This window comes from Pantherophis guttatus, chromosome 11 (assembly GCF_059756535.1).
Source record: "Pantherophis guttatus breed Tessera chromosome 11, ASM5975653v1, whole genome shotgun sequence".
Taxonomy (NCBI): Eukaryota; Metazoa; Chordata; class Lepidosauria; order Squamata; family Colubridae; genus Pantherophis; species Pantherophis guttatus.
Genome location: NC_142073.1, coordinates 2,209,769 through 2,224,724, shown reverse-complemented (window position 1 = coordinate 2,224,724; position 14,956 = coordinate 2,209,769). Strand labels below are relative to the sequence as shown.

Here is a 14,956-nt window from a genome sequence, read left to right as displayed (position 1 = left end):
CTCTAGTAAATTGGAACTTTGAGGAACCTCAGGACTCAGAGCTTTATTTCGTTGGGGGTGTTCCTTGGAACCCCGACAGTGGGGTCCTTGACGCTCCCTGAACTTGGTGGTTTTCTTGCAGATGTTTCATGACCCAACTAGGGAACATCACCAGTGTTAGAACTGAGTAGGGTTTGCAGAAAGGAGGAGGGGGGAAGAGGAGTCTGCAAAATTAGGCAAACTTTGGTCAACCATTGACAATTTCACCATCAATTGTAACACGTTACTGTGCCTTGTTCTGTTCCGTTCTGCTTTATTTTAATGTTTAATTTTTTATATGCTGGTCTGTGAGCGCAATAAAGACTGAATTGAATTATTTAAACCCTTTATATATTTACATACAAAACCTTTTTTTAAAAAAAAATTCAACTGGAGTTGGGGAAGATCTAACTCGTAAGATGGAGGGGATAGGAAGAAGAGTAAAAAAAAAAAAAAAAAGCCTGAAAATTTTATAAGCTAGTCTGCTCCGGAGTCTCAAACGGTAATTTGCTGGTTTTCTCTGAAAATGGGCCTTTGGTGAGGTCCACAAGAATCCTGGAAGTTCCTGTACATCTGATCATAATGCACCTCCTCTCCGACTGGGTGGCCCACAGCGCTGGTTTCATTCTTCCGGGCTTCCTCCACCAGTTGCCGGATGCTCAGCTGCTCGATCTGCATTGAGAAGACAAGGAGAAACCTTGGGTTGGGTCATCGGCTTCGTAGGAAGACCCCACTGGGCAGGAGAGAGATTGTAAATGCAACGGTAAAGAAGAAGTTGCAAATGCAAGGCTCAAGTATCAAAAGAGCAGCTGGGTCAGCTTGCTGTTCCAAAGTGCTTCATATACCCTGTGCAATATCCAATATATCTCTAAGGTCAGTGAGATGGGATGAGTTGTGCGAAAGCAGAAAGCTGCTTTCCAAAGGGCAAACAGGTAGCGGAACTTGAAAAGGGTTAGATAATTCCTCCCTAGCATTTCCCAGAGTATATCTATAGTAATACCGTGTTTCCCCGAAAATAGGACCCTGTCTTATATTTTTTTGAACCCCCCCCCAAAAAGTGCTTGGCCTTATTTTTGGGGAGGTCTTATTATTTTGGGGTGTCATCTTATCTGATTTCCAGCTCTGCGTTTAAATATTTTCGGGGAGGGATTATTTCCAGAGGGAGGCTTATTTTAACGCATGTGCTCAAAAGCCCGATTTATTTATTTATTTATTTATTTATTTATTTATTTATTTGTTTGTTTGTTTATTTATTTTTCGTATTTCTATGCCGCCCACTCTCCAAGGACTCTGGGAGGCTTACACCAAAGACAGTATACTAAATAGCATATTGCTTCCAACAATCTGGGTCCTCATTTTACCCACCTCGGAAGGATGGAAGGCTGAGTCAACCTTGAGCCGGTGAGATTTGATCCGCTGATCTGCTGAACTAGCAGTCAGCTGAAGTAGCTGCAGTACTGCACTCTAACCACTGTGCCACCTCGACTCTTATTGGGCTTATTATCAGGGTATGTCTTATTTTTGGGGAAACAGGGTAGTTTTGCTTGTGTTCCTTGAGGGGCTGCCACCAAGAAGAGGGAGTCAAGCTATTCTCCAAAGCACCAGAAGGCAAGACAACAAACAATGGATGGAAATGAATAAAACAGAGAACCAAGCTAGAACTAAGGAGAAATTTCCTGACAGTGAGAACAATTAACCAGTGGAATGGCTTGTCTCTAGAAGTTGTGGGTGCTCCACCATCACTGGAGGCTTTTAACAAGAAATTGGACATCCGTTAGTCTGAAATGGTATAGGGCCGTGATGGCGAACCTATGGCACGCATGCCACAGGTAGCATGCGGAACCATGTCGCCTGGCACACCGGCTCAGCTTTCAGCCTCTCTAGGAGACTTTGGAGGCTGGGGACAGCAAAAAAGTCACTTCCTGTCTAACTGAAATGTGGAAAACGGGCCCTTTCAGGCCTCAGGAGGACCTCCGAGAGGGTGGGGAAGGCTGTTTTTGCCCTCCCCAGATGCATAGAGAGGATCTGGAGCCAGGTGAGAAAGAAAAACAGGCCTACTGGACCATAATGTGCCAGGAGCAGGGGTCATATGCGCGTGGTGGGGCACATAGAATTATGGATGTGGGCACACATGCACGCGAACCTCCCCGCCCCCCGTCCTGGCACGCGATGGCAAAAAGATTAACCATCACTGGTATAGGGTTTCCTGCTTGGGCAGGGGGTTGGACTAGATGACCTCCAAGGTCCCTTCCAACTGTTGTTCTGTTATGAGCCTGGCAAGGTTCTGTCTATAGGCGAAGAAGAATAAAGAAAATGATTATTGAGTAACTTCACTTGCTGCTCTTGGTTCTTGAGCCTGAGGGTGAAGGAGGATTTCCTGATTTACAGCTTTCTGGTCTCTGCACAGCACAGGAGAGTCGAGGCTACGGGTCACCTGTTAGCTAAGCCAAAGAGCTCGGCAGGCATCAGCCATGACGCCTGTCGCTTCCTCTGCTCTACTCAGCTCAGCGACAACAGGCAGGGGCTGAGCTGCTCCAGCAAGAAGGGACTTATCTGGTTCAGACATTGTGTTGAGCTCTTGTGCGGTTTCTCTGGTTTCGTTCAAACATGAACATAGCCCTTGTGATCAGAAAAGCTATGCATTACTCTCCGCCTGTGCATGCCCCCATCCAACTGTGGCTTGTTTAAGAGAATACGGTTGAGCGCATCATGAATCCTTAGCCAAAGAGTACATCTCCAGCAGGTCCCTCTCTTGGGCATTAAGACTTGGAGGAAGTGAATCTAACACAAACAAGAAGGACCAGCTCTGCAATTAACCTTAGGATGTTCTGAAATTTGACCAGGGAACACAAGTCAGAGCTGGTTCTACAATTGACCGATTCCTGACCGATTGTCCTGCTCACCTCCACCAGGATCAGCTTGCAACGTAAGGGGACAGCATCTGGAAATTCTTCTCCAAAACACAGAATCACTTTGCTGTTTGGAAAGCGTCCTTGATTGTTATAATACTGATGGAGTTCTAGAAGGGGACAAAAAAAAAAAACCCAAACTTGAACTCACTGAAACCAGGAACAGCAATAGCAACAGCACTTAGACTTATATACCGCTTCACAGTGCTTTACAGCCCTCTCTAAGCAGTTTACAGAGTCAGCCTATTGCCCCCAACAATCTGGGTCCTCATTTTATCCACCTCGGAAGGAGGGAAGGCTGAGTCAACCTTGAGCCTGGTGAGATTTGAACTGCCAAATTGCAGGCAGCTGGCAGTCAGCAGAAGTAGCCTGCAGTACTGCACTCTAACCACTGTGTCACTGTGGCTCATAGGTCAGCGGTCTCCAACCTTGGCAACTTTAAGCCAAACTTTAAGAGAATTATGGGAGTTGAAGTCCTCCAGGCTTAAAGTTGCCAAGCTTGGAGACCCCTGTCATAGGTGATTGGTCTCCCTAGGCTCAGCAGCACAGAAACACAAAAGAGTTCTCACTGACCTCTGAGGAAGAAGTTGGTGTCAAAGATTTTGACCACCTCATCTCGGTCCAGTTTGTTGGGTTTCTCCTTGCAGGCCATGGTGTTCCCACTCCAGAAGACCCTTCCTTGGCTCAGCCGCTTGATGAAGATGCCTTGTTTGTTGCAGTGCAGAAGGACACCCCGTTCCAGGTGCCCAAAGAGCTTTCTGGTAATCTGCCTCTGGCGCTCGTTGGGTATTAGCTCTGCAGATGGGAACTGCACCTGTTCCAGGCTGTCCAGGCAATAGGGCACCTCTCCCAGGGAGATCCGGCAGCCTTCTGGGCGAGAGGTGGTGGTGCTCCCCACCAGCTTCCCTCCATAGTAGAAGTTGATCACCAGTTGGGAGTAGGCTACAAAGTCACACAAGGTAGAAATCATCAGGTGAGCCTGCAGGTAGCCTGTTTGGGTGACTGCAAGAGGTGGACCCATGTGGTCAAGTCAAAAACGGGACAATGATGTGGAAGAAGGAAGGATTCCAGGATGCAAGTCAAGGAGAAGACAACACTAAATACGTTGGCTCCACCAAACTACTTGAGTGGTGAGTGAGTGAGTGAATGTCATCTTATTGCAGAAACTAGGTATGGATGACCTAGAGAAAAGAAGGACTAAGGGGGACATGATAGCAATGTTCCAGTATTTGAGGGGCTGCCACAAAGAGGAGGGGATCAATTCAATTTCCAAAGCACCAGAAGGCCATACAAGAAACAATAGATGGAAACTAATCAAGGAGAGAAGCAACCTGGAATTAAGGAGAAACTTCTTAACAGTGAGGACAATTAACCAATGGAACAGCTTGCCTCCAGAAGTTGTAGGTGCTCCATCATTGGACGTTTTTAAGAAGAGACTGGACAGCCACTTGTCTGAAATAGTATAGGGTCTCCAGCTTGAGCAGGGGGCTGGACTAGAAGACCTCCAAGGTCCCTTTCAGGTCTATTCTGATTCGATTCAATATATCAAAGTTCTGCCTTCAAACGTAAATTGATTATTGATATTGGGGTCTTGTATTTGATTCCACAGTATTATTGGTATTAATATTGGTATTCTTAGTTCCAATATCCATTCTGAAGATTCCCCTCTCCCCGAAGGCATGCATAATGCTTATGCTATTTGACATAAAAAAAAAAACCCGAAGCTAATTGAAAAGGAAGCGGAGACACATCACATTTCGTTGTACGCAATGAAATTTCATTTTAATGTCTGCCAAAGTGACAATAAGTGACTTATTCTAAGTCTAAATCTAAGCTAATCACACCAGATACTGATTGAAAGAACATACCTAGAAGCGGCTCATATGTAGCAAAGCCAGTCATCAGGGATAAAGCTATGGGGGGAAAAAAAGAAATTATTATTATTTTTTCTTCTAAGCAGAATATACATCTGAAATCTCCAAATTAAGGTTTCCCTTCTCTGTGCTAAATTAAGTTCAGCTGAACCACTTCATCTAGGATGAGTGCTGTTGACTCATTGGAAGTAACTTTTGAAGGTCTCCACCACTTTCTACCATCTGAGATTGAGATGTCTCAATGTTGGGCATTGAACTTTATGCCTTCAGCCAGAAGTCAAGACCAGCAGCTGCCACCCTGGATGTAAGTCAAGGAACTGATTTAATTGGGTTTTCTTGCCCTTCTTGAAATTTGGCATCCTAATTCACTTGGTTCCATGGGCAACCACCAAGTTCACCTACAAGGACAGGTTGTCCTCACCTTTGTCACCCAAAGCAAGAGCACATCACTACTGAATTAACACAATGACCCAGCCAGTTTATACTGCAAACGCAATGGCCTCGTTTATTTATTTCAAAAATAAGTACTAACATAATTGCTTGCTCTGTTCTTAGGAGAAAGGAAGGAGTTTGGAAAACACAGGAGGTCCAAAACACCTGGAGATTTCCTTTTGTATCCAGCAAACCACTCGCTATATCTCCTATTCAACAGAGGATGCTTATCCTGAGGATGAAAATAGCTCTTCCCTAGCAAATTCAGACATAAGTAAGGTCTTAAAAGTTATTTAGTCATCGAGATGTATGTAACATTGTGGTAGTTGCTCTCTTTCAACAAAGAGATTAAAGAAGCCTCTGTGAGAATCTTGTTGGGGTGCAGTTGGCTGTCAGAAGTTTGACAAGTATTTTGCCAGCCTCACAATAAAGCATTTCTGCCCATCATTAATCTTTCCACATCGTGTTTGGTATAATATGAATACGTCTGGATAATTTGTCAAATCAAAGTCCAGTTTATATACTTTCTGTAGTCTTTCAGAGACTTCCAAAGGCTTGTGGCTGATGAATTAAGGCAGCCATGGACAATATAACCTTGATGGAATAGACACAAGTCCTTCCCCCAACAATCTTATGACAAGAGTGACATTACCTGCTCTCTCTTTCCTTCCCCCAATCAATGGATGACTATGATAAAGGATGAGTTCTGCCTGGGCTTGGTTGTTTGCTTGCAGACATTTCATTACCCAACTAGAAAACATCATCAGTATGATCATGATGCTCATTGACAAAGTTACCTAGATGAGTAATGAAACATCTGCGAGCAAACAACCAACCAGGCTCAGAGAGGACCAAGAACCCCACAATTCAACCCTGAGCTACAGATATTGTCTCCTATTGGAAAGGGTGGCTTACCAGGATTTGACTGATGGATCCACCAGTCTGGGATGGGTGGGTTTCTGCTGCTCTCCTGTGGTGGTGAAGGACTCCTTTTGATTGTGCCAAGGTATTCCTCTACAGCTGAAGGAGTCTGGGGAGTTTATGGAGAAGAAGACAGGGAACCTTGAGATGACCAAGCAGACAGAACTGCCACCCGAAAGCAATTTAACTTGCCATAAACCATTCTGAGATTGGCCATCTCTGAATGCCATATATAGTGGCCCATTATTATTTTTTTCATCTATGAACTTTCTTCCATATTGACACGGACACTTGTCTTCCGGAGTTGTACTTATTCTGGAAGGAGCTGAAAAGAAGGCTGGAGGTACCTTTCCCACAACAGATTCTATTTCCTCCAGTGTACACAGCAATTAGCACTCAGGATTTGTCCATTGGGTGGGATTAGAAAAGCCCAAATGGTGGCCACAGCAGTGCAATCACAGCTTGCACTTTTGCATACAAGTTGTGTGTTTAATGTATACGAAAAGATTCAGGTTGACTTTTTCATCCATGCCTTCCAGACGCCACTGAATCCACTCACCTAGAGAAGAATGATTGCACCCTAATGGATTAATAGCACCCATCACTGGTGGAAGGGCCAAGTCCTAGGAAAGGGTTTTACCAATTTCTTCCATCCTACACCCATTTTATTGGACCAGGGTTTATTTACTCTACTACAATGGTTGTCAAACGTTTTCTCACCACTGGCCTCCTTTAAATATCTTTTGTGGCCATGGACCGCCAAGACTTAACTCAAGATTTAAGTCATAATGTTTTTTCAAGCATTCATGGACCCCCTGTGACGACCCCACCGGGGTCTGCAAACCACAGGTTGAGAACTTACTGCTCTACTGTATGGAGGAATTCTGTCCAGAAGAGACAATTCCAAAGAGAGGGGGGAAATTAAAACTTTAGCCCAGCATGAAACAAAGTTAGTTACCTCTTTCATTAACTCTTCTATGGAGGAAGGATTGCAGTCCATATCTGTGATCTCATTCAAGGTACATTTGGTCGCCATCCCCAGTTTGCCTGGAAGAAAATAGCCTTTGAGTCCTACTGCACACTCTACCGAGGATGTCATTGCGTGAGAGATTCAGAGGGTTTTTATACAAGGAGGTTAACAGAAGAAGCAAAGAAAAGCAAGAACAAAAAATGATTCTAAAACCTGTATGTCTGGTTTAGTGAAAAGGAGGACTAGGGGTGGCATAGCAGTGTTCCGATATCTCAGGGGCTGCCACAAAGAAGAGGGGAGTCAACCTATTCTGCAAAGGACCAGAAAGCTGGACAAGAAGCAACGGATGGAAACTAATCAAGGAGAGAAGCAACCTAGAGCTAAAGAGAATTTTTCTGACAGTGAGAACAATTAATCAATGGAATTACCTGCCTCTAGAAGTTGTAGGAGTTCCTCACTAGAGGTTTTTGTAGGAAGAGATTGGATATCTATTTGTCTGAAATAGTATAGGTTTTCCTGCTTGAGCAGGGGGTTGGACTAGAAGACCTCCAAGGTCCCTTCCAATTCTGTTATTCTGTTAACCTGTCTGTGGAGATTCTCAATCATCCAGGTCATGGATGTTGCAAAGATGCTTTTTCAAAAGGCAACTGGACTTTATTTTCTCTTGAAGGCATTTTGCTTCTGATCCAAGAAGCATCTTCAGTTAAGCAGTTAAAACATCTTCATCCCCAACATTCACTCAGAATGAAGATGCTTCTTGGATGAGAAGCGAAACGTCTTCAAGAAAAAAGAAAGTCCAGCTGTCTTTTGAAGCAGCACCTTTGGGACAATTCCAAATTTGTTAATTTGGCACTTGAGGTGGGGGAGAAATGCAGAATATTCAGAACTCCCGACCTGACAAGGATTTTCCCCCCATTAAATCAAAAAGACAGAGTGCAGAAAAACAGAGCAAAATTTGGAGATGTTTTAAAACCATTAAATAAATAGTGGCCTTTAGACAAACACTTGGTGGGGGTAACAACTTTCCTATTAGTTTTTAAATGCAAACCAAAGAGAAAACAAGTTGTGTTTTGATCACAGGGAGCCAAGCGTTGTGGGTTTCGCTGCAGAGACCCCCACCTTGACACCTTCGACACATCGCACCAAGGGAGTGAGAAAACAGCATTTTGGGTTGCATCACAGACAAGAGAGTTCATGCAATCAACAGCAAAAGGCCCGGTGCAGAGACAGATTTCTTGAAATTCAGTTTTGCATGGTTGAAAAGACACCACACCAGAAGAACCACAGCTAAAAATAATGCAGGCTGTACAGCTCCGGTAAAGTCGGACATGGTGTTCTGTAACCACAACATTGAGCTCTGATAAAAGAGCCAACCCAGAGTTGTATTTTTGCCCACTCTCACAACCCCAGAAAATGGAGTCTTGGGGGGGGCTCAATTAAAGGGGGAGCAAAGCCTCCCACCGATGTCAAGAAAAGGACATGGCGGAATAGTAGAGACAGCTGGGGCACAGCAAGCTGGTTGAGATGCTTCCTCAAAAATATGCACCAGACATGCAAGATCAAAACTTAAAATGGTTTTGCTTATATCATTGTTTTCCAGCTGGGGAATTCTGGGAGTTGAAGTCCTAACACCTGGCTGGAAAGGGCAGTAATTTGCTTGATGCCACTTCCATATGTGTCTTAAGCATGACCTGGAGATAGCCCCAAAACTAGTCATGTCACTTTTTCAGTGCCACCGTAACTTCAAATGGTTGCTAAACAAATGTTTGTAATGGTTGCTGTTTGGCACCGGTGCGGTAGTTAGAATACAGCATTGCAGGCTGACTCTGCTCAATGCCAGGAGTTCGATCCTGACCAACTCAAGGTTGACTCAGCCTTCCATCCTTCCAAAGGTTGGTAAAATGAGGGCTCAGATTATTGGGGGCAAGATGCTGACTTTGTCAACCGCTTAGAGAGGGCTGTAAAGCACTTGAAGCGATATATAAGTGCTATTGCTATTTTAAGTCAAGGACAACCCACAATCACGCTTTTTTTTTTCAGAGAGCCATTTATTTTAAATGCACCAGTGTTTAGCTCTTCATAAGCAAGGGAAGAGTTTAATTCTCTTCCCTCCAATAATTTGGAGAGAAACAACTTGAATCATTTCTCAACCTCAGCAGCTCTGGAGATTTTTAGAATATGTGCAACTTATCCTGGGAAAGGTTTTGTTTTGAAGAGAAGCCAATAAAAACTACACCCACCATCTAATACCTGCAACCAGGCACAGTTGCACTGAGCAGATGCAAAGTTGTGCGGCCAGGCCCCACTTACATTTCTGTTCTTCCTCTGGAACAATGCGGTAAACCTTGTAGGGCTCAGAAATGTCCAGCTGTGACCTCTCCGTCACCTCTTCAAAGTCAGGGCTTTTGTTTAAGGCACAACGGAGTCTGGTTTTCCATGTGGCTGGCTCTGCCTTCTCTCCTTCTTTGTACTTGCCTTTGAATACCGCCCAGGCCTACAGGGGAGGAGAGGAAGAGTTCTCACAAGGAAGGACTCAACTGCTTGAGATCCTGATTCTAAGAAAGGGACAAAGATTCCCAAGAAAGGGATAAAGGAGAGTCAGGGACACAAGGAGAGAAAGGGACTCCCAAGAAAGGGACAAAGATTCCCAAGAAAGGGACAAAGGAGAGTCAGGGACACAAGGAGAGAAAGGGACTCCCAAGAAAGGGACAAAGATTCCCAAGAAAGGGACAAAGGAGAGTCAGGGACACAAGGAGAGAAAGAGACTCCCAAGAAAGGGACAAAGATTCCCAAGAAAGGGATTAAGGAGAGTCAGGGACACAAGGAGAGAAAGGGACTCCCAAGAAAGGGACAAAGGAGAGTCAGCTTGGTTTAGCAGTTAAGGCATCAGGCTAGAAAGCAGAGGATTGCGAGTTCAAGTCCCATCTTAGCCACGAAAACCAGCTGGGTAATTTACATTATACTTTATTTGGCCAAGTGTGATTAGACATGCAAGGAACATCTCTCTGGTGGTACAAAAGCACTCAAGTGTACATGCAATTTTGGGCCAGCCACTCTCTCTCAGACTTCATGGGGCTAGGGTGTGGGGAAAATAGGAAGAGGAAGAAGTTTTAGATGTGTTCACTGCCTTGAGTTATTTGTAGAAATAATAAAGGCAGGATGCAAATAAATGAGAATAATAAAAGTGGGATACAAATCAATAAATAAAATAAAAATAAGGAAGACCGTTAGTAAGGCCATTTCCACCATCCAAGTGCCTTGATGGGACATTGGTCCTGTGGAGATCATTTCTCATTCTTATTCTTTGGTTTCTTCTACATCTTATAAACATTAATGCCAGCACGCGTGCCCCATTGAAACATCTTGTTCACTGTTTTAAAAAGGCATGCAGGTAGCGCCTTTAAAATATAATTTCTACCAAGAACCTAGGTGCTTTTTTCCTGATTACTGCAAGTACTACAATCTAAATTATCCAGCTCTCCAATTCAGCACCATGGCAATACTTAGTGACTAAATAAAAGAAAATATCTGCTTGGTGGTGGTGAGAAATTGGCATCTCATCTATTTAACCATCATCCAACTTCATGGGCAATTCAAAACAAGTTCTAGATAATCACCTAAACAAAAGTTGTTCCAAAGTAGGAACCAGTTTTTATAGGATTTTTTTTTTCTAAAAAAATCTAAGTTGGACACTATGATTTGGATAGCAAGATGATTGGCATACACATCTATTTATGTATTAGAGTTTATCAAAAGTCACTCAAAACAGGGGATAGACAACTTCATATTTGAGACTTCTTTGGATCTTGAGCCAAACTACCAACAACTCGATCAAGGAATGTCTATGGTTTCCATCAAAAGATGGTTTTTAATACCTTAAAAATGGATGCATCCACCTCTTGGTTATAATCCTGTTTTCCCGCATGTTTCCACGGGATACGAAACATAGTTTTCTCCTCGTTCTCCCAGATCAAACCAGGATACAGTCCACTGTCAATTTGTTCAATCAGCCATTGTCTAAGCCGCCTTCCACCGTTTCGGTCACACACCCTGTAAGGAGAACATGTCAAGAACATGAAGGATTTTCTTCAACACTTGAGCCCTTTTGCTGTGGAATTCCAATATTGTCAAAATTTCCATCTCTGATCTGGTGTTTCTTATCCATGGCTGGTTGGGGAATTCTGGGAGTTGAAATCCACCCATCTTAGAGTCCCCAAGGTTGAGAAACACTGCTTTGATCCTGTGCCCCATTTTTAACCCTCTATGAAATTGAACTGACAGGTGTCAACAGGGAGGACCTCAAGAAGGAAGGTGTGTATTTGCGTGGTAGATTCAGATCTAGGAAATAATATGAAAAGGTCTGGTGGTTGTAATACAATGTAAACCATGGAGTGCTTGGGGCAGATAGACTGTCCTTATGAAATGTTCTTGTACCAAAAGTCATGATCTCAGCTCAAATATCTTGTATATTAGCAGATGTTGAGGTACATTCTAAGCTAGCTAGATAACAACACATAAATCAGTGTTGGCTCATTCTGAAACTGATCTGCAGAATCAATCATAGTTAGAACTTGGATTCTGGGGCTGAAGACTAGGGGGGGAAATTTTTCCTGATGCCAGTAATAACAATTTCTGTATTTTTGCATTATTGTTTCGAAGCAAAATGGATAACAAACACATCTGACAAATAAAAATATGGAATGGACACGTCCAGGAGAACATGAGGAGACAAGTTTGACTTGAGGGTCAACAAGAGATCCAAATTATGAACAATCTTTTATAACATGTGGAAGCTTTTGTGTCCTAGTGGAACTTTGAGTGAAAATTTTCAAATTGCTTATATCTATATTAAGGAAAGATCAACACAGGATCATAAAACTCTATCTAAGCCTTTTCGAGCGCCATGATTTTTCTTAAAAGCGGTCTCTACGAGTTTCACTGAAGGCAAGAGACAGAGATACACCCGCAACTGAGGGGGGAAAAACATAGAACCCCCCCAAAACTGCACAAGGGAGGCGATTCCAACTGCATTTTACGGAAGTCTCTTCATGAACGAAATGTTCAGTGTAAAACTGTGTGAGAAAATGTATCAGCTGACTGCGGGGGAGAAAAAAACTGCCCAAACTATCTTTAATCAAGAACTATTAACAATTTTCCCTGAAAAAGAGCTTCCTCAAAATAGTGTAAGAATCAGATTCTTTTTGTGGTTCTCTCTCTCTCTCTCTCTCTCTCTCTCTCTCTCTCTCTCTCTCTCTCTCTCTCTCTCTCTCTCTCTCCCTCCCTCCCTCCCTCCCTCCCTCCCTCCCTCCCTCCTTCTCTCTCTCTCTCTCTCTCTTTGTAAAAATGGAAATATTCTGATACCCATGGTGGATAACCTAGAACACAAGGAATAAAGCTGCATGTGTTGTGATTCTTATTGCTTTGTTAAAAGAGGTGAAAAGCTGGGGCATCTGCACCCATTTCCTAAATTGCAACCATCCCTAGTGAGTACAGGTCAGCTGCCCAACAAGATTTATTCACACGTCAATGCCCTCAGCGCACCTGTGTTATTGCTAGTCCTAAACCCCAATGAGAAAGGAGGAAGACTGGGCCTCATCTGTAGCAACTGGACCCCATCAAACAGTTTCGCCGTTGCTGAAACAACAGCTGTAATTCTAGAAGACGGGACCACAATTGTTGGAGAACCATCCCTGCCCTCGATGCTCTACAGCACCGTTAAATCTAACAGTTAAAGCAGATGCTTTGTAATGGAGAGAGATTTTAACAGAATAACATAGCTGGGAGGGACCTTAGAGGTCTTCTAGTCCAACCCTTTGCTTAAGCAGGAGACCCTAGTACCTTTTCAGATAAGTGGCTGTCCAGTCTCTTCTTAAAAATCTCCAGTGATGAAGCACCCACAACTTCTAGTGGCAAGCTGTTCCACTGTTTAATTGTCCTCACTGTTAAGAAATTTCTCCTTACTTCTAGGTTGCTTCTCTCCTTGCTTAGTTTCCATCTGTTGTTTCTTGTCCTGCCTTTGGAGAAGAGGTTGACCCCCCCCCCTCTTCTTTGTTGTAGCCCCTCAAATATTGGAACACTGCTATCATGTCCCCCCCAGTCCTTCTTTTCACTAGACTAGACATACCGGATTCTTGCAACCATTCTTTGTATCTTTTAGCCTCCAACCCCCTAATCATCTTTGTTGCACATTTCTCAAGAAACTTGTACTGATCTGAAGAACAGCTTCTGAGCAATATCTCAATAATCATAGAATCATAGGACTGGTTCAAAGATTCCTTTCATGTCGTTGTTTTAAAGAAAACACTGCAATCCAAGAAGTAAAACGTGTGTCTAAATTAGAATGTCATGAGCCTTAGAGAACCGGAATTAAAGTGTGGGGATGGGTCACACAAACCACGTTTAAATAGCAACCTAGAATATCTCACTGCAAATTCTTGGTTAGAATTTTAACGTTCTAAATTTCAGCTTTAGGGGAAGGTTTCTAATTTGGGCTTCTCGAGCTAGTGCGCCATTTTTTAAAACCCCGGCCACAATTTCCTTTTAAAGGCTGTCAAAAAATAGCAGCCACCACAGTCCAATGAACAATTCTACAGGAAGACTTCTCCGTGCAAGCTAATTCAAAGTCGGTCCCTGTGCAGGATGTATAAATCTAAGAGAACAGCAGCTTCTATGTTCTTCAGGACCAGGAAGGAGACCAGAGCAGAAATGTCCCAACTCTGCTTCTAGGCCACTGTTCCTCAACCTCCACCACTTTCTGATGCGTGGACTTCAACTCCCAGAATGCCCCAGCCGGGGAATTCTGGGAGTTGAAATCCACACATCGGAAAGTGGTTGAGTTGAGAAACCTTGTTCAAGACAGATGTTGATTGCACCATCGTTTGGTCTCTCCTGCCGTGAGAAGTCAAGCCATCTGTGTCCTCCCCTTCCGTCTCTCCTCCCTTCTCCTTCTTCTCCCTCCGATTCTCTTTCTGAAGCCTCCACTTCAGGAGGGAAAGCTACCCTGGAGACCTTGGCCATGCCAAGGGATGACAGCTCATCCAACTTCAGAGCCCCAAAGCTGCAAGAAACCAACCCAAAGCAAGCAAAGACGGCAACTGCGGGATCAAAAGAAAAAGTCGGGTCCAAAACCGGCAGAGAAGATGTCCAAGGTCCTGAATGTCCAGAAGCCCAGGAGAAAGGGGACCTCCCTCTGGATGCTCAGAACACTGGATCTGGAAGCCCATCACCGTCCCTCCAGGAGACCCCACAAGCTACCAGGCTGGCAAGACCTGCCCACCCTCTTCCAGGGAAGTCCTCTGCCTCCCCCTCCTCCCGCTGACCTGCTCCACATCTGGACTGCGCCGGCTGCAGCGAGGTGAGAAGCTTTCCCGGGATAAGCGCACCGCCCGCAAAAGTTAGCCCGAAACTCGCGCTTTGAGGAGCATTTTATACCCCCGTCCGAGCGGAGGAGGTCGGCCACACAGCTCGTTCAGCCAATGGCAAGCTAGAGCGGGAGGTAGGCTGGCCAATGGGAGGGGAAGCATGCCCAGCGGTTTCTTACCACTGCCCCCATTTCAAAGAAATCAGCGGGCGGGCGCGTCACTCACCCCTGCCAGGTGGGAGTCTTCCTGGAGTGCCCGGGTCGCAGAACTGCCCGCTCGGGGGTCGAGGGGCGCCTACCAGGCGGAGACGGAGGAGTTGGGTGGTTGCCCAGGAGTATCTGCTTCTCCTTATCGGAAATCTTTCTTTTTCTTTCCTGCCTTCCCTTCCAGCGTTTCTTTTTTTCTTTTCTTTTCTTTTCTTTTTTCTTCTTTCCTTCCTTCCTCCCTTCCTTTCATCTGTCTCTCCCATCC

The 14,956-nt window shown here is 44.4% G+C and overlaps 1 protein-coding gene across 1 annotated transcript; it reads right to left on the bottom strand.

Annotated features, from left to right (window-relative positions):
- Positions 1-278: 278 nt before the first annotated feature.
- IRF8 (interferon regulatory factor 8) lies at positions 279-14,514 on the bottom strand. Its single transcript, XM_034426436.2, has 9 exons — positions 14,444-14,514; positions 11,000-11,174; positions 9,435-9,618; positions 7,113-7,201; positions 6,149-6,263; positions 4,796-4,840; positions 3,501-3,869; positions 2,922-3,037; positions 279-690 (listed from the first exon to the last, which is right to left on the bottom strand). Exons 1-9 carry the CDS (start codon positions 14,452-14,454, stop codon positions 514-516), a joined length of 1,281 nt encoding a protein of 426 aa, XP_034282327.1. The 5' UTR covers positions 14,455-14,514; the 3' UTR covers positions 279-513.
- Between the last annotated feature and the right edge of the window lie 442 nt (positions 14,515-14,956).

Coding starts and splice junctions, on each gene's coding strand:
- IRF8 (XM_034426436.2), bottom strand. Junction 7,202..9,434: donor TCCAGAGGAAGAACAGAAAT/GTAAGTGGGGCC, acceptor ATTTTCTTCCAG/GCAAACTGGGGATGGCGACC. Junction 691..2,921: donor GCAAGCTGATCCTGGTGGAG/GTGAGCAGGACA, acceptor TTCTCAATGCAG/ATCGAGCAGCTGAGCATCCG.